Source organism: Leptidea sinapis, chromosome 12 (genome assembly GCF_905404315.1).
Source record: "Leptidea sinapis chromosome 12, ilLepSina1.1, whole genome shotgun sequence".
NCBI lineage: Eukaryota > Metazoa > Arthropoda > Insecta > Lepidoptera > Pieridae > Leptidea > Leptidea sinapis.
Window position 1 is genome coordinate 10,514,497 of NC_066276.1, and position 24,359 is coordinate 10,538,855.

Genomic DNA, 24,359 nt, shown 5'->3' on the forward strand with positions numbered 1-24,359 from the left:
CTTTAGTGACATGAAGCTCGTGCAGACACTTCAAAACATCAGTACCGTTTGCATCACTATTATTGGATGAATTACACACGTGGCTCACACGTTGTTTTCTATTTTAATGGTTTTTAATTGTTAAAAGGAGTACTAAAGAGAATAATAAATGGCCGTAGTACTGAAATAGGTTGAACGCGAACAATATAAGATGCTTTTAAAACGTTTGAAGTAATAGAAAGACAGTTTGTACTATAAAATCAAAAATATCCCTTGCAAAGAAACAAAAAGACTTAAGCATTAATTATTTAATCTTAATCATAAAGAACACTTATAAAAAATACGAATAATTTAGACTAATTAATTAATTTAATCTATCATCACGCATCTGTCGACTTGTCAGCTGCGAGCAGCCAGTCGACTATCGTTTTATAGTTCCTCTCCATCCATTGTACGTTGGCCTCTGTCCGCTCGAGAATTTGCTGGACTGGTCGACCTAAATCACTGGCGTACTCTGACACGAACCGTTTCAGCTGAAAACGTTAAAAGTCCTTAGATGAATACATCTATACCCATAAATAAAATTGAAGTAGAACAATAAGACTTATATTAACTAGCGCAGGACAGACATACACAGCGTCCGAGAGATAACATATTATGTTATAACGGCAAAAAGGGCAATTATTTTCTCAAAATTGGTTTCTTTAGAATTTTTTTTTATGTCATTTCTAACACTACCACCGCTTCGGAAACAAATGGCGCTCTGAGAGAGAAGAAGCTGCACAAGAAAATCTCCCAACATTCTTATTTTGCGCTCTTTTTAATAAAAATATACAATATTGTACTGTCATTGCTATTGCTATAAAATAATCATAATCTAATCCCAAGCTGTTGGGATCACTTAGATATTCAGCTGTGGGGTAGTAAGATTTACGGAATAGCCATTTTTAATAAAACATTTAAATTATTGATAATTCCTGAACAGTGGTTGGGACTTTATCATTAAAGTGTATACAATTACCCTTAAAGTAGACAAACAGTTAGCTTATTGCCAACATTAAGACACCCAATGTCCTAATTACCATTACATCATCCAAACGAGTGTTGTAATGAAATTCAGTACAACATTATATCATCCGTTTTCATAATAAAACTCCTTTGATTATGGTTACTAGGACTGGCTTAATGTTACCAGTAAGCTAACTTTTTCAGAATCTTTTATAGAGGAGATTCATATTATGGGCGTTGATAAAGTCTTGTATGCAACTGTTGATAATTAGGTATAAAAACACTCATGTGATACTATTATCACACTCGGCTATGCTTCGTGTTTTAATACCCCTTTTACACAATAGTCGCTTAAATAAATATTATTTAACCTAACGTTTCGGGGCCTTTGAAGGCTCACATTTTCAGAAGATAGTGAGGTTAACAGGAGTCGATTTAGTATTTGTCATACTTATTATTGTGAAGTTCAGCGCGTATTATTGCCTTGGAGATGGTGTTTGCTAAGCAGATAAGTTTTGGCATAATTGACTGACAATATCCTCTTCGTTTTTGGTGTGTGTAGATTTGGGATAAATAAAAAATAAAAATAATGTAGCTGTTACGCAAAAACATAATGTTATAAAAATAGTTTAAATAAACTAAAAAACACGCTTTGGTTGAATGTTTATGGTTGAAATTTAAAATTAATATCTATTTCTGCCTTAACGACGATGGATGGAAATAACATAAATCTTATTTTTCAAATTGAAAAATGAAATTATTTTATCAAATTAATGTATTGTCATCGGTCCTTGATAAGTCTACGAAGATTGAACGAAATCTTAAAGTGGATCAAAAAACTAATAAAAAGCGTGTAAAAAGCAGTGACAATTAGACAATTTTTAATCCCTTAAAAGTTTTTAATTTAATTTTGTTATGGTTGGTTGTGTAAAGTTTAAAATTTCAGATTGGCCTTCACTGATTTGTGCACTTACCTCATCATATTCGTGTGGTTGGTTTAATCTCCTGGTTACAACTTTTAATATTGAATTAAGTGTTGAAACAGATCCCACGCTGTAAAATGCAGAACGATTCGGTTAAAATTATTACAAGGAACCAGTTAAAAAAATAAAGAATGTCCACAAATAAAATTTGAAAAACAAAATTTTATTTTTGATGAGGGACTCGAACCCACGACCCCTGGCGTTCCATGCCAGTGCTCTAACCAATTGAGCTAACCATTCGAGTGACGTATCGTCATAAAATCTTGTATGGTTTGTTCAACTATCAGGTTGTGGCTTCATCTACAGGATCTACTTTACAGTTGATAACCTGCTCAACCCCAATATTTGCATATTAGGAAATTGACTTAAGATGTCGCTCTTGTAAATCAAACAATTTGTAATTTACAAGAGCGACATAAATTTTGTTTTTCAAATTTTATTTGTGTATTAATCCTAGAAGCGCCCTTATCACTTTAAAAACATATCAAATTGTAAAGAATTTCCATAAAACATGTTTCTTATTTTGGCAACTTTTTACTATGTATGAATTTGTTAATTCAATTGACTGAAAGCTGATTTATAACTTAATACAGACGATTAATTCAAAAGAGCCTAGTAAGGATCACTTCACGAGTAAATTGACATCTAGTACTTCTATCATCATCAGCCGGAAGACGTCAACTGCTGGACAAATGCCTACCCCAAAGATTTCCACGACAATCGGTCCAGCGCTGCCCTCATCCAACGTATTTCGGCGATCTTGACCAGATCGTCTGCGTCTTCCGGTGCGTGATGGCCATTTGACAAACTTACTGCCCCAGTACTACTAAACTACCCGTAATATATCTCTTAAGGTTTGGAATATTCGTCTCCTTATAATAGCAGCAGTTTCATTTGTTTATATAATAATTACTCTATGAAAAATATCCAAACTTACTATTCCTTAAGCTTCTGCCAATTTGCTCTCACAAAGCTGAAAGCAATAGGTTCCCCAATAGAAGAACTCGCGACGGCTGAAAACACCCTCACTGTGTCTTGTTTACGAATCCCACTGTCATTGCGAAGCGACAGATCTAAATACCTGAGTTAAAAGCAAGGATTAGTAGTCAAACGATACACACTTGTATTACGAGCATTACAACTTAAATGGAAAATTCAGTTACAAAGAAATTTCAGATTTACAGGCTACTAAGCCTCTAAATAATAAGCCTAAGCCAGTAATTGAAAATTTAAAATTTGGCCAGCTCAGAGGAAAGCCGTTAGCGCGTTATTGGTTATCCAACCAATGTAGAAGGCAATCCTCCACCATCAAGAGAGCACATTGCTCGGCTTTAACAAAAACAAAACTGCATCTTAGAAATATACCTGTACAAAAGGTATGGTGCCCTGGTACATCCCAGCACTGACAACAGAAGTTCTCTTTCTGAAGGAGCGCTCGCTTGCAGGAAGCGATCCCACGCAAAGTTCCACTCACGAGCGCCACCAGCCTGCACTCCGACACAGTACACGGTACTTCTGATGTCCGGGTGAATTCTATTAAATATAATTTAACATAAAATATTTGTTGCCTTATTATGTCTTACAAAACGTTCACAAAATAAAGTTTTTTAGAGTGGCTTCACGTCATGTCGTGTATATGTGTATTTTCCTCCAGTCAAGAAAACGGTTGAGAAACCTGTTGCACCATTAGCACTTTATTTATAACGCCATATTTTGTATAGTCATTATTCATTTTAACGACTGCGTGACATTATTATTTATATATTTATATAATATACAGGCAGTCCTCAATTTGCACACGGTAGTTTTGATTGATTTTTTAAGTATCTGGACCTCTATGAAGTAATAAAAAGGCGGCAAGACCCTATCTCAACACGCGGGCAATATATTTAATGCAATCGTAGTATAAGAAGGGTCGAAAAACGTGAGTGGTGTGCAAAAAAACTGCGAAAAAAAAAGTTGCGATGTGAGCCACAAGCGAACACCACAATTGATGATGCTACGAGTTTTTTTTTGACTTAGTTATACAACTTGTCGTTTATAATAACTTTTCTACGACTAGGTTATTTTAGAAAAGTACAAGTTTTCGAGTTACCGCTTAAATGGGAGGGAAATGTATTTTATACAAACTTATTTCTGGTGAGTGGTTTTATTTTACTTTAAGGAATGGCAAAGGTACACATACAGCCAACGCGGGAAAATGTGAAAATTACTGAATATATCTTCCAGCATCTTGGCCGATTTCATTAAAAAAAAAATCATAAAAAATTATCATTAAAATGTCTACTCTAATGATTAAAATATGGAAATATTATGAATTACTACGTGCTACCTAATATTTCTATGAACCTACCATAACTAACTTAGATTAAGTTTTCTGTGGCACCAAAAAACTAGGCTTTTTTGACGACATTAAAGTACAATTAAACAATGCTTTTTGTAGGCCATAGAGTATAGAATTTTTCAAAGACACAATAAAGTTTGTACTTGTACAAGTGATGGTAGTTGCATAAATGACAGATAAAAGTTGAGGGGTAGAAAAACAATATTTAAAAATTAATTGTCAACTCACTCATTTGCGGAATCTGGATTAGGTTCTAGCATCCAGTTGGTGTACATAACGACGGCATGCTCCAAACAATTCACTTGCTGCAGGTGACATGCTGTGGACAACATGTCGACGCGATGCTGAGCTCGTACCACGCTCTCATTGGACGATACTTCCCAGCCTACATCCTTGACAGCACCGCTCAAGAGACGAAGAACGTAACGCTGTGATGAAAGAACTTTCTAAGTATGAATGTGACTATATTCTGTTGATTTAATATGTATATTCTTATAAAATTGATATTCATTTGACATAGGACCAATCAGATATTCCTTTTTTTTATTTTGCATGTCAATTGACGAAACATATTGGATTATCAATAATGTTATGTAACATCTTAAGTACTATGTTTCTTGCAAATAAAATTTCATTTCATTTCAAAGTATTGTTTGATGAATGTTTTCATTCATCAAATAATACAACAAGGCATTACTCTTGATTTCAAATAACAATGGGGGATATATTGAACGATTGGCCAATAGACTTACTTCTGCAGCATACGCGGCTATAAAGATTTGAAAATTAACTGACATATATACGGCGTGACTACTTTACTTAAGGTTTTTTCAGAGTAGGATTTATGTCCTATGGTATATTGTTTAGGAGTAGTGCTGCCGTCAGCCGATATTAAAACTATTTATAAGCTAAGTCCTTGAGAATAATTTAGAGATAAATTTAAAGAAATAGACATTTTAACTGTTGCATTTCAATATATTCTTATTAATATTCTATATGTTAAGCACATTAATCAGGTTATTACATATTATATTCTTATGAAATTGAAAAAAAGCCCGCTGGGAACGTTCTTCTTTTAGAACGTTCGTCAGACAGGTCTGATTCTTCCTATGACGCAAACTACTTCGAAAGGGTAGTAGTTTTTGACGTTCAATAAGTGATTTTAAATCCTATTTTGAATAAAAATATTTGAATTTGAATTAGTAATTAGTGATAATCACAGGGTGGTACTATAGGTAGTTGGTACTATCGTTTAGAACTTTTAAAATACTCAACCGTTTCCTTATATTCAACAATCTGTAAAAGAAAGATTTACCTTAGATGTTATTTATTTAATACGATATGGTGAAATATAACTGCAGTAAAAGTACTAGTTATGCTTCACATGGAACAAGAATGGCTCTTAAAAACTTATCAATTACTCAATAGAAAGAAGATGATGTAAGCATTCGGGAATAATGTAGTCTAAAACCATCGGAAATGTGTAATCAAACGTAATGAATTAAAAATGAAACAAAAACGTATTTCTGAATGATTTTATATTATGTAGTAATAAAATGATAAGGACTAATAGCGTACTTGTCTATAGCTTTTTTACATTACCGCTTTATAATTGACAATTTGTATAGTATTAAAATGGATATAGTATGTTATCCATAAGAGATATTCATATGCCATCGTAGACTTTTCTGTAGACCTATATAAGACACACAATTCCACTATACATTATTTTCTTATATCTGAAAGGCTTTAGACAGCGTTTTTATTGAAAGCTCCCAGAACGCTTTTATTTAACACCTCCAACAAATATCGTTAATGTATACAAACACTTAACAAGATATATACTAGAACCTTCCTCGAGAACCATTTTATCCATGGTGAAAACAACATGAATATGGTGCACTAGTTTTTGAGTTTATCACGTACAGACAGACAGACAGACAGACAGACAGACGCGGCGGAGGACTTTGTTTTATACTATGTAGTGATATCAATTCCAGTCACGTGCCAAAGAATATTAGAAATAAATAATAATTTTTTATACGCATCATTACGCACATAATATAATAGTTTATCCTATAGATAAAATAATATTTGAATTACAATTATTATTGTAGATAAGAGAACCCAGACGTCATACTAGATAGCGCATCTAAGGTAAGGCATATCAAGGTAACTTATATTAATCGATATAAAATAATATTTACTGCAATTTGAACTTTAATTCATCGATTTAAGAAATCGAATTAAAATTACTTGACTGTCTCGTAATACGACTGAAATGTAATCGTTACCAGCCATCTGAGATTAGTAGGCAATGATGAAAATTATTTTATCATGATTATTGAGTAATCATATTATAATAGTGTTAATTTATAATTATTATTCAGATCAAGATAGGTTGGTTTAACTTTCAATACAAGTAGCGCCATCTATTAGCTTACATCTAAACTTCTTGATGACTCATTAATATTTTATTATAAATACATGGAATAAAAGAGACAAAATAATAATAAATCAAATATTAAAAGCCTCAGGCTGAGATCGTACTTAGACTTTGCTCAGAGTTTACTTTTTTATATGAAAATAAGGCACGAGACGTTCAGATGATGGTAGTTGATAAGCCCTGCCCATTACAATGCAGTGCCGCTCAGGGTTCTAGAAACACCCCAAATATTCTGAGCGGCTCTACAATTACGCTCGTCACCTTGAGACATGAATTGTTAAGTCTCATTTCTCCAGTATTTTCACTAGCTATATAAAAAACACAATAATGTTTACACATTATTGCTTCACGGCAGAAACAGGCGCTGTTGTGGTACCCATAATCTAGCCGGCATCCTGTGCAAGGGAGCCTCCCACTTGTAAATTACATAAAGAACTTAAGTAAAAATTTGCCGAACTTGTTTGGTCTTGACTGTTGACAAGTGAGATTATGCTAACACAGCCCAACGCAAATGTTAAGTTACTCACTCTCGATTAATTCTAATATAATTATAACGATTCGTCACTCATTCGGTTGGCAGGTCACTGGCACGGAACGCCAAAGGTCATGTGTTTGAGTCCCGCATCGTTCATAAAATATTGTTTTCAAGTATTATTTGTGTTGAAATCAAACGTTATTGACTAATAAAATACTAGTTTCTGATTCTTATCGTTTTTTAGGGAATCGGCTTGATTCCCCATTATTTATTACTTGAGTTGAATTTATTGATACAATATTTAAATATACATTTATAAAGCATTTTTGTCGTCAATAAGTTGGCTTCCTATGACTGATTAGGCTCCTTATCAGCTTAGCGAAAATTTCTAAGAAAAAAGCGATTGCATGAAATGAGTCATTGATAGATTGACAGATGATGGCTATAATCTTGTAAAAAACAAAGATAGCCGAAATCCACCACGTTTAAAGCAACAGTTGCTTTTAAACTTTGCCGGATTATACTTCGTCGCCATATTATTGTAATTACTAACATTTATGTCAAATCACTGCACGTTTCACACTAAACTAAATTTCAATTTCGACTGAGGCAGCCTCTTATTACGTCGTATTTACATCCTCTTTGGTCTTTATTACTTGCCTCACATTCAAGTCAAATATAGCCGTACAAACTTATCTGGCCAGGTGAGAGCGTCGCTGTCATCGCATTTGATGTCGCTGGTAAAAATAAATTTTGTAATAAAGTGGGTTAGCATGTAACAAAAACCATTTTGAACCAAATCTTGAAAAGTACTTAACCGATTATCTAACTCAATTTCATTTCCGATTAATTCATTTCAAAATGGCGTCGTTAGTACCTCTTTTGGCCACCGGGCCAGGTAAGTTTGTGTAACTATATCCATTTTATTAGTCTATGATTAACGTCTATGGTTTCTTAATAAAGCAGCCAGAAAAAATCGTTAAAAATAGTCAATAATTTCATGGACTATGTATCTATAATTTTTGTGAAATACTAACCTTATATTCCAAATAATAAGCGCCCTTAGACAACATAGTATCTATATATCCAAGAGCAACAAGTCCAGCCTTCCAAGGCACATAGCTCCTTTCGTGGCTCAAATAACTGGTTATATCTAGTGCTAACCGGTAGTCTATTCGCCCGGATAGTGCCAAATTCATTGCATCGTCAACAATTTGTGCTCGATTTATCGGATGAATATCTTCGAACCGATTCGGATCGTTGAGCACTTTAACAAGCATGCCCCAGTTACTTTTGTCGTAATTTATTCGATAGAATCCTAAAAATAATCAGTGCTTATACTTTGCTCGATTTAATAATATAATAAATAAAATTAAACAAATTCATATAAATATTACCAAAATATTATTTTGATGTTCTTTATCGAAGTAAGTGGTAAAAGATATTTAAAAAATTATTCGTTATATTTTTGGCTTGCATACAGCTCAGCGAGAACGATCCCCTGAATACCTCGCCTAGTATGTATAATTGACGACACCTATAGCCCAGTGGTTAGTGTACCTGCCCCACTGAGCTTGAGGTTCCGGGTTCTAATCCTGGTAGGTGCAAACATTTATGGATGTTTAATGGAATTTATGTATATCTAAGTAAGTATATCGTATTAAATATATAATTTTCTTGTACGCATAGTACAGGCTATGCCTAGTTTGGGGCAAGATAATTTGTGTAAGTGAGAATATTGAGAATATTATTATTATTATTATAACGGGTCTTAAAATCTCTAGTTGTTTGACCAGATCCCATTCATTCATTACATGCAATACAATTAGAACTTCACCATGTGGATGTCTGGTGTATATAGAGGTTTGCACAACTTTGAAATGAACTTCCTGGTTCGGTCTATCCAGGACGATGCTATATGGAAACCCTCCACAATGAATCCTGTACCTACATCTACCTAAAAGGCCTGCAATACTCCTGTGATTCCTGTGTTGGTTTGTATTTATGAAAATAAGGGACGAGACGAGCATGACGTTCAGCTGATGGTAATTGATACGCCATGCCCATAACAGTGCGGTGCCGCTCAGGATTCTTGAAAAACCTAAAAATTCTGAGCGGCACTACAATTGCGCTCGTCACCTTGAGACATAACATGTTAAGTCTCATTTTCCCAGTAATTTCACTAGCTACGGCGCCCTTCAGACCGAAACACAGTAATGTTTACACATTACTGCATCACGGCAGAAATAGTCACTGCTGTGGTACCCATAATCTAGCTGGCATCCTGTGCAACGTAGCCTCCCACAGGTTGAATCCCACGCCCATATTATGTTCTCCTTCATTAAAATATCTAATCTCAAAATCATTGTTAAACTTAGGAAATTATATCACCTCTGCCGGATAATATTTATCATATTTCAAAATATTTCGGTTGTAAGCAATGAGATATAAGAAAATATTTGAAACACTTACCTGTCTGTTGTATATTAGCTATAATCCATTCTTCATTGCTGATAGACATATTAGAAACAACAACAGACCGCTCCCCTCTAAGCCATAGCTTAGGCTTCGTCGATTCAAAGTCCTTTTCCGAAGCGGTCGTATATGACACTGGAATCCACCAGACTGGGTTTTGTTGGTCTTCAGTGTTATTTATCAGGACAAACCTCTCCTAAATTATAAATTGTTCGTAAATTATTTTAGAAGTCACGAAAACTTCCCATCACGAACTCCGGGGTGATTAAAATGGGATTGTCTATTTTTAATTATTATTGGTAATCTAAAAAGACGACTCAGGAACCTCAAAGATACTTAGTCCTCTTCGATGCTCTTCATTTGACATCCAAACTTTAGTTGCTTGGGGTTTAAGCCCTACAGAAGCGTCACAGTAGTTTTACGGTTAAGACTTTTTTAAGATTTTTTTTTCAGGGTGTAGGTGTGTTCTAACCAACCTCTTTAAAACAAACTAGTAAATTTGTAGTCTGCCACAAGGAGCTTCATGAATTAGACTCTTATAAGACAATGAAAAAGATTACTTATATTCTCAATGCCAGATATACAGTTCGGACAGAAAAGGCAGCACCAAGCTCAAAGAAGTCAGTGTATTATAATCACCATTTGATAAATGATCTCTAATATACCTTACATCACATAAATAAATCAGAACCTATATCTATAATGATTGGCGAAAGTTTAAAGTAATGCATATACCCATGCAAGCAAAGGATGAGTTTAGCACAAATTGCTTATATCGCAACTTCCAACCTATGATTTCCTCGAGTTTTAAAACGGCCGGTGGCTTGTAATACCAGACATTAAAAAGAGCGCAAAAAAAGAATGCTGGGAGACTTTCTTTCGCCGCTTCTTCTCTCTCAGAGTGCCATTTGTTTCCGAAGCGGTAGTAGTATCTAGTATATTAGAAATGACATCAAAAAGAATTCTAAAGGAATCAATTTTGAGAAAATAAAAGCCTTTTTGCCTTCTTCCTCGATTGCTGCAGATTCATTTTAACAATTATCTATACTCTATAGTATTGCAACATTGCAATATACCTGTCTTAAAGTAATCTCCCCAGTTTTGTAGTTCCTATTAATGGTCACAACAGGGAATCCAGTTTGCAACGTCCAAGAGTCCATTACAACAGCCACGTCAGCATCAAAAGCACCTTTCTCTCTCGCAACATTCGTCAGGGCACTCCATAAGTCCTTCTGTTCAGCATCACCATACTTTTTAGCGTTCAAATAATCGGTGATACCCGCATTGAAGACGTCATCAGTTAGAAAATGATTCATCATACGAAGAATCGCGGAACCTGAAAGGGTTTATAAGGAAAAGTAGATTTTTCATTATTGCAGCATTCAATCTTTGATAATTTGTAGAATGCGTTACAATCAGTGATTGTAATGTACAAAACAAATGTGTTACGAATTTTTAAAAGAATTGTTAAGAAACGTTTCTGTGGGAAAGGTTACTAACATAAACGATTTTCTTAATGATACCACAGACTGGGAATTAAGCGAACACCCTCAGGCTCTTTAATTATAAATGTTTATTGTACGATATCACATCGTAATCCATATTTTTATTTAAAAAAAGCCCGCTGAGTTTCTTGCGTTCTTCTGAAGTCTGAGGCAGTCTATTTTGAATGGGTGGTAGTTCTTGACGTTCAATAAGTGATTTTGGATCCTTTTTTGAATAAAAATATTTGAATTTGTGTAAAATAATAATAATATGGTCTGGGAATAGTTTTCGTTACCGTGTTTGTTACAAGTAAAGAATATAAAGTTGCAATAACCACTATACAGTTATCAATGAATCTAGATGTAGATATAAACTTACCTTTTCCGTAAGAGATCTTATCAAATATAGCTCCAATCTCTTCTGGGTTTCCTACTTCAACTGATATCTGATGCGATGATGTTAAAGCGTCTAATTTGAATACACTTTGTACTTCGTTCAGCACAAATACTTCCATTAACTTCCAAGTTTTTTCAATCTAAAAGAGTGAGAGGAATTTATTATGTGCAATGTAGTAAAATACATTGCAAGATGGTTTTACAGTCCTCAGCTAGAAAATGATTGCAAATATTTTTAAGAAAATTAAAAATAGTTCAAAAAAATATATAATAAAATAACCAAAACACTTTTGAAGTACAGACATATATAATAAGACTGTCCTAACCCGTGTTTCAATATTTATCATTTATCCTTTATTAAAGTATACATTGAAATTTGAACAGATTTGAAATACAAAACTGAAACTATTAAACAAGACAGTGTTAGTCCATTGGGAGGCTCCTTTCCACAGGATGCCGGCTAGATTATGGGTAACACAACGGTACCTATTTCTGCCGTGAAGCAGTAATGTGTAAACATTGCTATATTTCGGTCTGAAGGGCGCCGTAGCTAGAGAAATTACTAGGCCAATGAGACTAAACATTTTATGTCTAAAGGTGACAAGCGCAGTTGTAGTGCCGCTCAGAGTTATTGGGGTTTTCAAGAATCCTGAGCAGCATTGCATTGTAATGGGCAGGGCGTATCAATTACCACCAGCTGAATGTCTGAATTGTAATAAAAAAATGTCTCAATTCTTAACCAATCCATCTGAGGCAAAAGAAAATTTATGAGTACGTCAGGCGTTTAATTTATACGCGAGTTCATTATATTTCCTCTTTTATATAATTGTTATAATAAATAATTTAATGTCCTAAAAGATAAATTAATAACACATTTATTAGTATAATTGACGTTTTTCACTCACTTTCTAGAGTCAAGTATCCGTCTGTTCTGTTTTTTTTTTTATGCAATAGGAGTACAAACGAGCGTACGGGTCACCTAGTGTTAAATGATCACCGCCGCCCACAATCTCTTGCAACACCAGATGAATCACAAGAGCGTTGCCGGCCTTTAAGGAAGGTGTACGCACTTTTTTTGAAGGTACCCATGTCGTATCGTCCCGGAAACACCGCACAAGGAAGCACATTCCACAGCTTCGTAGTACGAGGAAGAAAGCTCCTTGAAAACCGCACTGTGGAAGACCGCCACATATCCAGATGGTGGGGATGATATCCTAACTTGTGGCGTGTCGTGCGAAGGTGGATTTTGTGTGTTTTATTAGTCTATGGTGCAAAGTATATATGTCCATGAGATCCCCATCCCGTGAGCCTCTTGCCCATTTGGCCCCTCTAATATAAGAAAAACATGTGTATAGTGGCAATATATTATCGCATATCCTACCGCATCAACAGCGACGTACTCCACGTAGCTGGCAAAGCCTTCGTTCAGCCATATGTCTGACCACCAGGCTGGTGTCACCAGGTTACCGAACCACTGGTGGGCTATCTCGTGCGCTACTACCGACGCTACCCTGGCCTTAGCTGTGGTCGGTGACAATCCTTGCTCGTACAACATTGCTATCTCTCTGAAACAATATTTAAAGTAAATCTCAAGACTGTTATCAACAAAATATTTCTAGCAATTTTAACTTTTCCGATATGTTACGGAAACCAGTAATTAGTAGTTATTGGCCAATACATATTATATCGACCTACCCTCTTATTCAAACCTAACTATCGTTATACGTAATATAAATACAGTAAAAATCACTAAATGATTATACTACACTTTACAGAATTAACATTAAGAAATGGTACATATTATATTTTTTTTTATGGAATAGGAGGACAAACGAGCGTACGGGTCACCTGTTGTTAAGTGATCACCGCCGCCTAATACTACGCCCAAGTGAGCGTACTCGAGCCAGTCTCGAACAATGTGTGACGTTGACGTGCCACATGTTCTTTTAAACTTTGCTTATAATAAAAACTAAAATGCCGGGTTGCGTAGTAAAACTATGTAAAAAGAATACTACAAGAAATAAGAAAGACACTGCATACACATAATATTATACGTATTTTGTATTTAATTAATTTCAATGAAAAATAACACGAAGCCTAAGTTACGAAATTATAAAGATGCCATTGAGTGTCACGCACACAAGCATTTAATAGTTGCCGTAATAAAAAAGCTATTGTTCTTAGGTAGTGCGGTACCTAGTTGGAGCGCAGCGGATACCAATCCTTAATCTATGGGTAGTTGGATTTGTAAAATAATTCAGAGAAAAAATGGTAGAACGAAAATGTTTCTTACGAATGCTGCCTTACATCGATACGATAACGATATATGATTGTTTTGTTGAATATATGCATGTGGCAACATTGGAATTATAATTAATTAATATGGTATCGCTGGTGTGGACGAAGTTGCAAGTAACAGCTTGTTAGTATGTATAATGGTATAGCTGTTATAAATAAAGGGTGGTTCATTAGTTGATCTTACTGAAAAACGAAACACTAAAGTCAACGTCATAAAAACTTTATTCATTCAAATTAAAATTCAAATATTTTTATTCAAAATAGGATGTGAAATCACTTATTGAAAGTCAAAAAACTACCACCCATTCCAAAATTAATGCCTCAGGCCTGAGAAGAATGGGCGCAACAAACTCAGCGGGCTTTTTTTTATCAAAAATATGTTTTACAATTAAAGTAACATTTACAAAGTAACATTGTACAATTAAACTTATTATTTAATAGCCTGAGGGCGGTCGCTCCATCCCCAATCTGTGGTATTATTAAGAAATTCATTTATGTTATAGTAACCTTTACCACACAAACGTTTTTTAACAATTCGTTTGAATAACGTAATACTTTTGCTTTAAACATTTTCATGGATCCTGTTGTAAAAGCATATACATCGCCCCACAAAAGACTTGCTAACTCGACTAAGTCGAGTAGTAGGCATTATAAGCTTATGTCTGTTCCTGGTGTTAACATTATGGTTATGACAGTTTCTGCCAAATTCACTTTTGTGCCTATGATACATACATTACATTATCAAGAATATATTGAGAAGCAACAGTTAAGATGTTAATTTTTTTGAATCTTGCTCTCAATGATTCCTTAGGGCGTAGGTTATATATAGCGCGAATAGCCCTTTTCTGCAGCACAAATATTGTATTAATGTCGGCAGCGCTGCCCCACACCATTCAGGCTTTAATTAAGTGCTTTTAAATCGTCACTATAATCTGTTAAACTACTGAATCTACTACAATATTTTCGGAAAAAGTTGAGCTCGTGAGATTCTTCTCAACAAACAAACAAACAAGGAACTCAACTGCCAGCCAAATAGAGTATTTAACAATAGCTGTAATATACACAGCAAATTAGTTTGAAAGGTGCTCGATCCAATATATGAAACGTGTTTAAATAATATCAAATATTTCATAAAAAGTAATAAAGAATAAACTGTATAAAAACAAATTATCGTATATTGGATACATCAACCTTTAGAGCTTGAATCATTCAATAGGTACAAAAAACCTAGCCACACACACAAGTGATTGTCTTCACTTCTTATGAAGCAACATACAACACACTTATATAAATACAGCCTACTCTCCAACCCCCACCCTTACTTCAATCAACTCGGCAAACATTTTCTTTGACAAGCCACAATCTCCCCTTATTCATTTGACCGTGGAAAACCATCCGACATTTCAATAGCGGAAGATTGGCTATGAGCATACAATCGATTTGTTCACACTGAGCAAGTACCTATTTAGAGCAAAATGAATATGTGACAAAAGCGAAACTTAAAATTGTTTGACTGAGTGGGTGAGATTTTATATTGTACTTTGTTGGAGTTAGTGTGAGACGTGGGCGTTTATGTACGGGCAGAATCTTATTCCAAAATAGTTCGAGAGATAAGATTCTGAATATTACATAGTTTGATTTATAACCATAGATGAAACGTAACTTCTCCATTATAACACTCTGAAAGAGACCACCATCTCCATCCGCTAAGAAATTTAAGACAAGTCCTTCGGTCGGAAAGATCAAAAATAATTTCGAGAAATTATTTTAAAATAAATATTAATTAACTGCTAAAATAAAATTATTATCAAAAATATTGATATAAACACAGCTATACATACAGTTAATAAATAGTAGATTTTACAACGACTGCACAAAACGAACCATCGTCGACATTACTATCAGCCCTCGCCTTCGGCTCGGGCTGCTAAAAGTCTCTTATAAAATGGTTTTGTGGACGGCTTATAAACTCTGCTTATCATTTCGATTGCGAGGAAATAAAACAGTAGTATAACATGGACATTTTTAACAATTTTAGAAAATTTTAAGAAATTAATAAACGCGCGAAAAACAAGACCTGTTTCCCGCCGCTTTTTTTTAAATCTTACGACATTGATGGCTTGGGCTCCAGACCTATACAGACTACTATTAAATTAATTTTGTAATATATATATATTTCTTAATAATTAAATAACCTACCGTATTTTAATTTTAATATCTTCTTAAAAAACACATGAGGCAAATAAATTAAAGTAAATATTATAAAATAACAAATTCTATCTCAGAACTTTTTAATGTGTTTGGCTGTATGGCTCATTTTCTTTGCCTTAATATAGATACATTTATGAGTAGATACGTTAATGCACTTGTGCACGAAAATCTATTTTGTGCAGCCTGTATCGTGCACAAATAAGCAATTTCAGAGCATGAGAAGTGAAAAAATATTTGTTGTGTGTTGCTGTTCTGTTAACAAAGAAACTCACCTAAAAGTTAATAGTCCCCAATTTTCCATTGCACCAGCCTTGAAGTCTGGCAACGCAATCATATCAATCTTAGGCAAAGGAAACTTAATTTTGTAGTAATCTTCCAAGAACTTCAATATCTTCGGGCCAATATCCAAGGCGTAAGACGCAGATGGCAAAGCCTCTCTTCTTGTCCAAACGGAGAAATTGTTCAAGCTCATGGTACCGAAGTCTGTGACAGCAAACGCGACAAGATAGGTCGACATTGGTAACGATTCAGCATAGTGGTCCCAAACGTAGTCTTTGAGGATTTCACTGCGAAATTATAATATTAAGATTAAAAACAGTTTTATGCATAAATTTTTAAGCTGCGACTCAATTCTTGGTTGATATTTTCTTCGAAGTTTAAGAAAACACGCAAGACGTGCTAACTTTTTTTAAATTAAACCCAATTATAAAATGATTAGCAATAACGCCATAAATGATAATGATAGAGCGAAGGCCTTTGATCGTGTATGGCACAAGGCGCTTGTCTCAAATCATCCATCGTTTGGATTTCCTGAGGGTTTATGCAAGTGGACCTCCAGCTTACTCACTGGGCGCAGCATACAGGTCGTTGTCGACGGTTATTGCTCCAACCGAACTACGCCGTTCCGGAGTAGTTTACACCGCCTCAGAATTGAGTGCGTTGATGGTTTCTGGTTTGTTCTGTATTCTGAGATGTATCATGAGGTTAGCTATATATATAGGTTTTAGATGGAAGTGACGTGAATGGGGTTTGGCAATTTGTAATTTGTCATGTTTTTGCTTAGATAATTAACAACCATTTTTTGTATCAGTCCGTATTTTCTTTGATATTTATATTACATTATATTTATATAGTGGGAGGCTCCTTTGCACAGAATGCCGGCTAGATTATGGGTACCACAACAGAAATAGCTTCACGGCAGAAATAGGCGCCGTTACACACATTATTCATCTCATTACACACAACTGTGTGTAAGCATTATTGTGTTTCGCTCTGAAGGGCGCCGTAGCTTGTGAAATTAATTGGCAGAGATCTTATGGCTCAAGGTGACGAGCGGAATTGTAGTGCCGCTCAGTAATTGTGGATTTTTCAAGAAGCGGTACTGCATTGTAATGGGCAGGGCGTATCAATTATCATCAGTTGATTAAACAAAAAAAAAAACAAGTTAAAAAACTACAAATCTAATTTATACCTACGATTAGTTGGTCTCTTTAAATAGTAGACGTTAGTATAAAGCACACGATATCTTAGAAGTTTAATGCAATTATAACTGAAGGTAATTCATTCATTGTAACACCTAATACTAACTTACCTTACGTATATATGTATTTAATTGTATTCAAACGTAATCCAATTTCAATTTAATTAACTTGTCTTTCCTTAGGATATTCCGTTAAAAGTTTCACAGTTAGCAAAGCTAGAGAGAAGCCCGTGTCGATAAACAAAGTCGATAATCCTCTTACGCGTATTATTATGCAATTTTAATTCAACAGACATGAATAAAATTTTGCAAAATGCTATCGGACAAGACATAAACACACCAAACAAACCACCACCACACCAAACAACAAATTCAAATTATTATTGTATTGACAGTTTTTCGATCAATCGAGATTTCATTAAGCCAAAAAAACTTATGCAATTTAAGTGACGACTTGGGAAAAGAGCGACCGCCCACAGGCTATTAAATAATGAATTTTATTGTAGGATTTTACATTGTTACCATATTTTTATAAAAAAAGCCCTTGACTTTGTTGCGCTCATTCTTCTCAGGTCTGAGGCTAATCTTTTGGAATGGATGGTAGTTTCTGACTTTCATTAAGTGATATTATAACTTATTTTGAATAAAAATATTTGAATTTGACGTATGTAGTATCTGTAACAATGTGTTTTCTTTTTTCTTCCTGAAAGACAACTGTCCTCCGTTTTGTGCGTGCGGAATTGTAACAAAGGTGCAGTTTGAGAAAACTATCGTTGTTGTATGTGTGTATGTATTTGTACCTACTGGGGATAAAAGAGTTGTTAAGTTTATAATTGTATTTACTTTTCTCGAAATTAATGTCAACTGAAATTCTATTATGTATTGTAATAATTCGCATGACTATTTAAGTCTACAGACTTTATTGTTATGTCATTTTGTCTGCCTATGCAGAAAATTTCGATAGAAATAATAATTTCCTTAGGGCAATAAAATTTACAAAAAGACCTATTTTTTCATGAAAATAAGGGACGAGACAATCAGGATGTTCAGCTGATGCCGCCTTGCCCATTACAAAAAATGCCGCACAGGATTCTTGAAAAAACCCAAAAATACTGACCGGCACTACAATTGCGCTCGTCACCTTGAGACATAAGATGTTAAGTCTCATTTGCCCAGTAATTTCACTAGCTACGGCACCCTTCAGACCGAAACACAGCAATGTTTACACATTACTGCTTCACGAAAGAAATAGGCGCCGTTGTGGTACCCAATCTAGTCGTCATCCTGTGCAAAGGAGCCTCCCACTGGTACGTAAACATAGTTTCAGAATATTTTGAACTATTCATAATTACTTACTGAGGTTCCTTCTTAACTAGGTTCATGTTTGACACCGAACTCATATTAGCTGGTCGAGCGATACTGATGGTGAACCGAGCCTTGAGAGCTGGCTCGTCCCAGCACGGGAAAGCACGGCGAGCATCAGTAGCTTGGAATTGTGTGACTGCAATCCATCTGTATCAGTAAATTACTACGATTGTTATAACTGTATATTTATAATAATAACTGTCATCTGGGGGCATGCAGTGCCCACGCAAAGTCGAGCAAAAACAAGCGGCACGGCCGTACTTTTTCTCTTCTCGAATCAGTTGATTGATTGTTTCTATAACTTCGTTGGGGATAAAATTAGAAGCCTGAATTTTCAATAACCAAGCAAACATTGTATAAACACGGTATATTTCAGATTCCATTCAATTTGAAACAATACTTTCAGAATTATAACTAGTCAAAGTTGCTTAATTTTGTCAATTACTGACTGACATAGAATATATTTAATATTTTATGTTTTAATTGACTTGGCCATCAGACTAAACAATCTAATTGTATAATATGTATTACTAGTGAGATATATTGTGTTTTTAATTTAAAAAAAGATACATTCTGCTTTCATGCGACGGCCAAGTAAATCTATTTATTTTAAATATTTTCAATATTGATATGATCACTATAAGATGTCATTAGGTTAGCTAATTATGTAATAACTTACAGAAGGACCCTTTAGTAGGGTCAAAATAAATTGACTGACTTGAGTTGCGAGACTTGGTTTTAATACAAGTTTTTGATGGCATTATATTATGTTCATTAATTGCCTATTACAATGACTAATAATATAACCCTTTGAAAATCCTAGACCTTGCTTTTGAAAATTATTTTTCCGATAATGACCGACGATGTGTATATTGTCCAGTGCAAAGATAATAAGGCAATGAATATGTACACACATTTTCCTTGGTCATTACGAGTAGGTATAAGAAGTAAATGTTTAATAAAATAATAAACTTAGTCTATCTCCATTATATATAAATATTATCAAATGATTCCTTCTATGTTTCCTTAGAGTAATAATGATTTCAAGATAACAAGTTAGACTATATTATTTTGTTTCATTATCATCAACCGGAAGACGTCCACTGCTAGGCAAAAGCCTCCCCCAAAGATTTCCACGACAATCGATCTTGACCACATCGTCGGTTCATCTTGTGGGTGCGTGTTCCGATACGTGATCGCCACTCGAAGTCTTTACTGCCCCAACGGCCATCTGTCCTTTGAACTATTTTCCATCATATTCATTCCACGAGTCAATATCAGTATTCTTCAATAAAATCAAACGAACTTGGAATTCCTTGCAAATTGTCGTTACTACGCGTTTACTGCATGCTAACAACGTATTGACATACGACAGACACCCAGGCGTAAAGACGTAAATTATGCTACTACCGATGTATCTACAGTGAATACTAATGTGGCAATTGTAAATTCTTCCGTGTTCATTTTCACAGACAAGATTTCATTTACAATACCTTCTGTACATCCTAACAAAATTAAAACTAAAATGTATTAAATAGTATAAAAGGCTATTACTGTTGACGTCTGCATTACGGACAGAATAATTGCGAGATAATTGAGACTTATTCATGTATAATTATAAACTCATTCTTTAGATTAATTACCACTTCTTAGTTGTGCTACGTTCGTGTGACAATTTTTTATAATCAAACAAACGTAATATGATTGGGTATCAAGTGATGGGTTGTAAAATTTTCAAGCTGACACTTTTTAAAAATATTTATGTTAGTGTTTATTTTTTGGCGCATTAGGGAAAAACTTCTTACTTATATGTCGACTGAACCTCAACCAATGAACAAGAATTGAATACATTTTTTTGCCTTGAGGTCAATTTAAAAATACAAAATCAAGTTATTAAAAACATACATTTAAACAAAGGGGAGTAGGCTCAGCTTATGGTGCTTGAAATAATATTTTCATGCAGCGCTGGTTTTCAGCCATCCGCATCTCCCTAAGGTTGAATAGGTGGGATTTATTTCGGCAAACGTAAAATAGCACGAAGGATAAAATAATTTTTGTATTGATGCAGACACTTTTTGAAGTTATACTTCTTTAGGCACGTTATGAACAAATGATGAAAGTGAAATTTTAAGATATGCGCGCAGTGTTTTTAGTTTCTTCGTCCATTATTAGGATAGGCAAAAGGTTCAAGCTAGTACAGCCGTATTCGTTATTTCATAATTAATTGTCAACGCCATCGTTGCAAGATTATTTGTTCTTTCTACAAACGTAGAATAGTACGAAGAATAAATAATTTTAAGGATTTTTGCTTTGTTGGCCAAAGAAGTATAACTTCTTGCGTGCATACATAAGGACACACACACTTTTTTATGAGTGTTAAAGCTTTTATATTATATACTTAACTTTTAACTTTCTTCTCTTCATACGAACTTCTATAAAATCCATGTAAGTTATCATTTAATATTCCAGTATATGTTATATTCAAAACATATTGCTGCCCCGCTTTTAATGACTCAGCCGTTGACAGAATTTGAAATTGCTTCTGTATATCTTCACTTCGTCTCGTTATTACAATCTGTCTTCCATCTTCTTTCTTGTGCAATGCTATTTTATGGAAATCCAATTCAACACCATGAAATGTCACTCTGTCTGTATCATTTTTTACTGTTATAACTATACTAAGCTCACCGTCGAAAGTGAAATTTCCATCAAATAGGTACGGAGTTAACTTAAGAAAATACCTATCTGGTTTTACATTTGTTGGTAGCCTAAGATTAACATCGGTGATTTTATTAAGCTCTGTAGTAGTTTCAACCGAATTTGCTGTGGTTTCAAAGATTGTCGTGGTTTTACTGGCTTCAGTGCTGAGAGGAATAACTAAATGTTTAGCTGGATCGCAAAGACTAAGTTCATATTTAGTGACGTTAGCTAAATGATCAGTTCTTGGGCAAGCAGCGAAGTTGTACACTATAAAAGCAGTAGCAACTAGTGCAAGGGATACGATGACGAAAATAACACAAGCGAGGCTTTTTGAAACGTAGATTCCTCGCTTCGTTTTTGTAGAAAAATCTGTTTGGAGGTTCCCGTCCATTATGGAGTCGTTCTTTAATTACGTCATGATGTTATCTGGAAAGAAATAAATTTTTTAGTATTATTGTTTCCAATTCAAAATTATAATTAACAGTATATACTTGGCAAAGTACCATCTTGAAATAGAAATAGAAATAGAAACACACTTTATTAGCAATAAAAAACACTCACACAAAAAAACAATAATTTACAATATTATTTAAAATCTTAAAATACTAAATTAAATAACGTAACAAATATTATAAAAAATTAAAAATAAATAAATAAAACGAACAGTGTGAGCGTGATTCCCTGCTTAAAGGAGCTCCAACATCATTTCCAAGTTCGATACAACATGGCTAACCAATTAACATTACAAAAAGAAATATGAACAAAGAATTGAAAGCAAGTTCTAAAGCCAAGTTACTCTCTCCTTAAGACTCTGAAAAAAAAACGGTCTCTCTGCATATAGTCTAGTCTCTTGGTCGACTCGACCTGATTTTCTCTAAACGAACATTACAATATAATATTGTATTCAGTGCGCTTATTCATAAAATACAGTCCAGCCATCGCTTTAGAACTTTTTGTAGTTTTATAAAAACAGCAATAAAACATATTATTATAATCTTAATAATTGTTTATAATTCAATGTGAAATATAAAAGTGGAATAATACTATCTATAATATGTGGAAGCTTGTAATTGGCACTAAGAATTATATTTACTTGACTGATTTATAAATGTTACTGTAAGCTCCCCAAATAAAATAAAATGAAAGAGCTCAATGTCTAACGAGCTGAAGAGCTATCTTCGCACGTGCTCAGGTCAACATATTAAAGATTTAAAGTATTCAAAAGTCTTACAAACACCGTGTGATTAATCCAAACGAGTCTGTATGGGAAGTCGACTTCGAGTGAGTTGTATTGTAATGAACATTCGTTGTAATGACGTCGGACAGATAACGCTTAAACAAGTTAGAATTAGAATACTATACTATACATACGAAAAGTATATATCTGCTGATAGGATTTTCTTTTTATAAAAAAAAAGGAGGACAAACGAGCGTACGGGTCACCTGGTGTTAAGTGATCACAGCCGCCCACATTCTCTTGCCGGCCTTTAAGGAAGGTGTACGCGCTTTTTTTTGAAGGTACCCATGTCGTATCGTCCAGGAAACACCGCACAAGCAAGAGCATTCCAAAGCTTTGTAGTAGGTAGAAGAAAGCTCATTGAAAACCGCACTGTGGAGGACCACCATCTAGATGGTCGCGATGATATCCTATTTTATTTATTCATTATTAATTTAATATCAGAAATTATTTGCGTCCTGTTTATTAAGAAAGCCTATCCATTCTTGTCGATAACTTGATAATAATTCACATATTCCGCAATATTTGCCTATATATGCAAACTTTTTTTTAAATTATGTCTCAAGGTGACGAGCGTAGTTGTAGTGCCGCTTAGAATTTTTGGGTCTTTCAATAATCCTGAGCGGCACTGCGTTGTAATGGGCAGGTTGTATCAATTACTATCAGCTGAACGTCCTGCTCGTCTCACCCCTTATGATTAAAAAAAAGTTTTAAATGCATTATTAAATACTACAAGAAAACGAGTGATCACTTTTATAAATGTGCAAGCTGGAATAATAAAAAATATATTAAAAGAAAATAGTCTATAAAAAAAAATTTAACACTAAGTAAGTTTCCTTTAGTGGCAATGTTAAAAAATTTTCTATCAATATTACATTACTTCAACTTGATATAGCCCTCCACAAGTCGAGAAGTTAGATTTGTAAGTTGGTAGTAGTTGAGAATTGATAAGTTATCTCCGGCCTAGTTTGTACTGTCCGCGCTAGTTTTTCAAAAAAAAATCATTAAATAATTGTCTAGATTTTGTTACTTATGAAAAGATGGAAGGTCTTTTGATCAGAATATCATGATAAGCACACACAGACTTAAGATGGAACCCACTTATACAACCTCACACACACATACACGTGCACGCGCGCACAATCACATACACATACTCTCACACAACACACGCACACAAACAAAGAGATTACACTATAGTGGAACTTCATCTCTCGTGAGTTAAGTAATCCGAAGGGGATGATGCGAGACATTCCCAATAAGAGTGTTTTAGGACAAGTTATCTTATTGGGACTTAAACTTAATGAATTTAAATTCAACTTAATATATTAATTGATAAAATATATTTGGTTAATAAATTAAATACATTTGTAAACTTACTTATTTCACTCAACTATCAATACTATATAAGCAGGTGTTTTACACTCCAATAAATCTATTTAATAAACACACTTTTCAATTTATCCTCTTTATTATAC

At 34.3% G+C, this 24,359-nt stretch overlaps 1 protein-coding gene across 2 annotated transcripts in view; it reads right to left on the reverse strand.

Annotated features, from left to right (window-relative positions):
* Positions 1 to 272: 272 nt before the first annotated feature.
* The window catches only part of LOC126967147 (aminopeptidase N-like), a 46,178-nt gene continuing 22,091 nt past the window's right edge, over positions 273 to 24,359 (reverse strand). The window contains exons 2-14 of one of the 2 annotated variants that reach the window (XM_050811593.1): positions 21,347 to 22,070; positions 18,936 to 19,091; positions 16,372 to 16,665; positions 12,972 to 13,155; positions 11,574 to 11,730; positions 10,787 to 11,046; positions 9,708 to 9,906; positions 8,273 to 8,553; positions 4,543 to 4,742; positions 3,336 to 3,503; positions 2,908 to 3,051; positions 1,962 to 2,040; positions 273 to 512 (exon numbers count right to left, since the gene is read on the reverse strand). In XM_050811593.1, coding sequence (XP_050667550.1) covers positions 360 to 512; positions 1,962 to 2,040; positions 2,908 to 3,051; positions 3,336 to 3,503; positions 4,543 to 4,742; positions 8,273 to 8,553; positions 9,708 to 9,906; positions 10,787 to 11,046; positions 11,574 to 11,730; positions 12,972 to 13,155; positions 16,372 to 16,665; positions 18,936 to 19,091; positions 21,347 to 22,035 — 2,964 coding nt within the window. In that variant the 5' untranslated portion in view covers positions 22,036 to 22,070 and the 3' untranslated portion in view covers positions 273 to 359. Of the gene's footprint in view, positions 513 to 1,961; positions 2,041 to 2,907; positions 3,052 to 3,335; positions 3,504 to 4,542; positions 4,743 to 8,272; positions 8,554 to 9,707; positions 9,907 to 10,786; positions 11,047 to 11,573; positions 11,731 to 12,971; positions 13,156 to 16,367; positions 16,666 to 18,935; positions 19,092 to 21,346; positions 22,071 to 24,359 lie in introns of those variants that run through there. The other variant, XM_050811594.1, reaches the window with a different exon arrangement.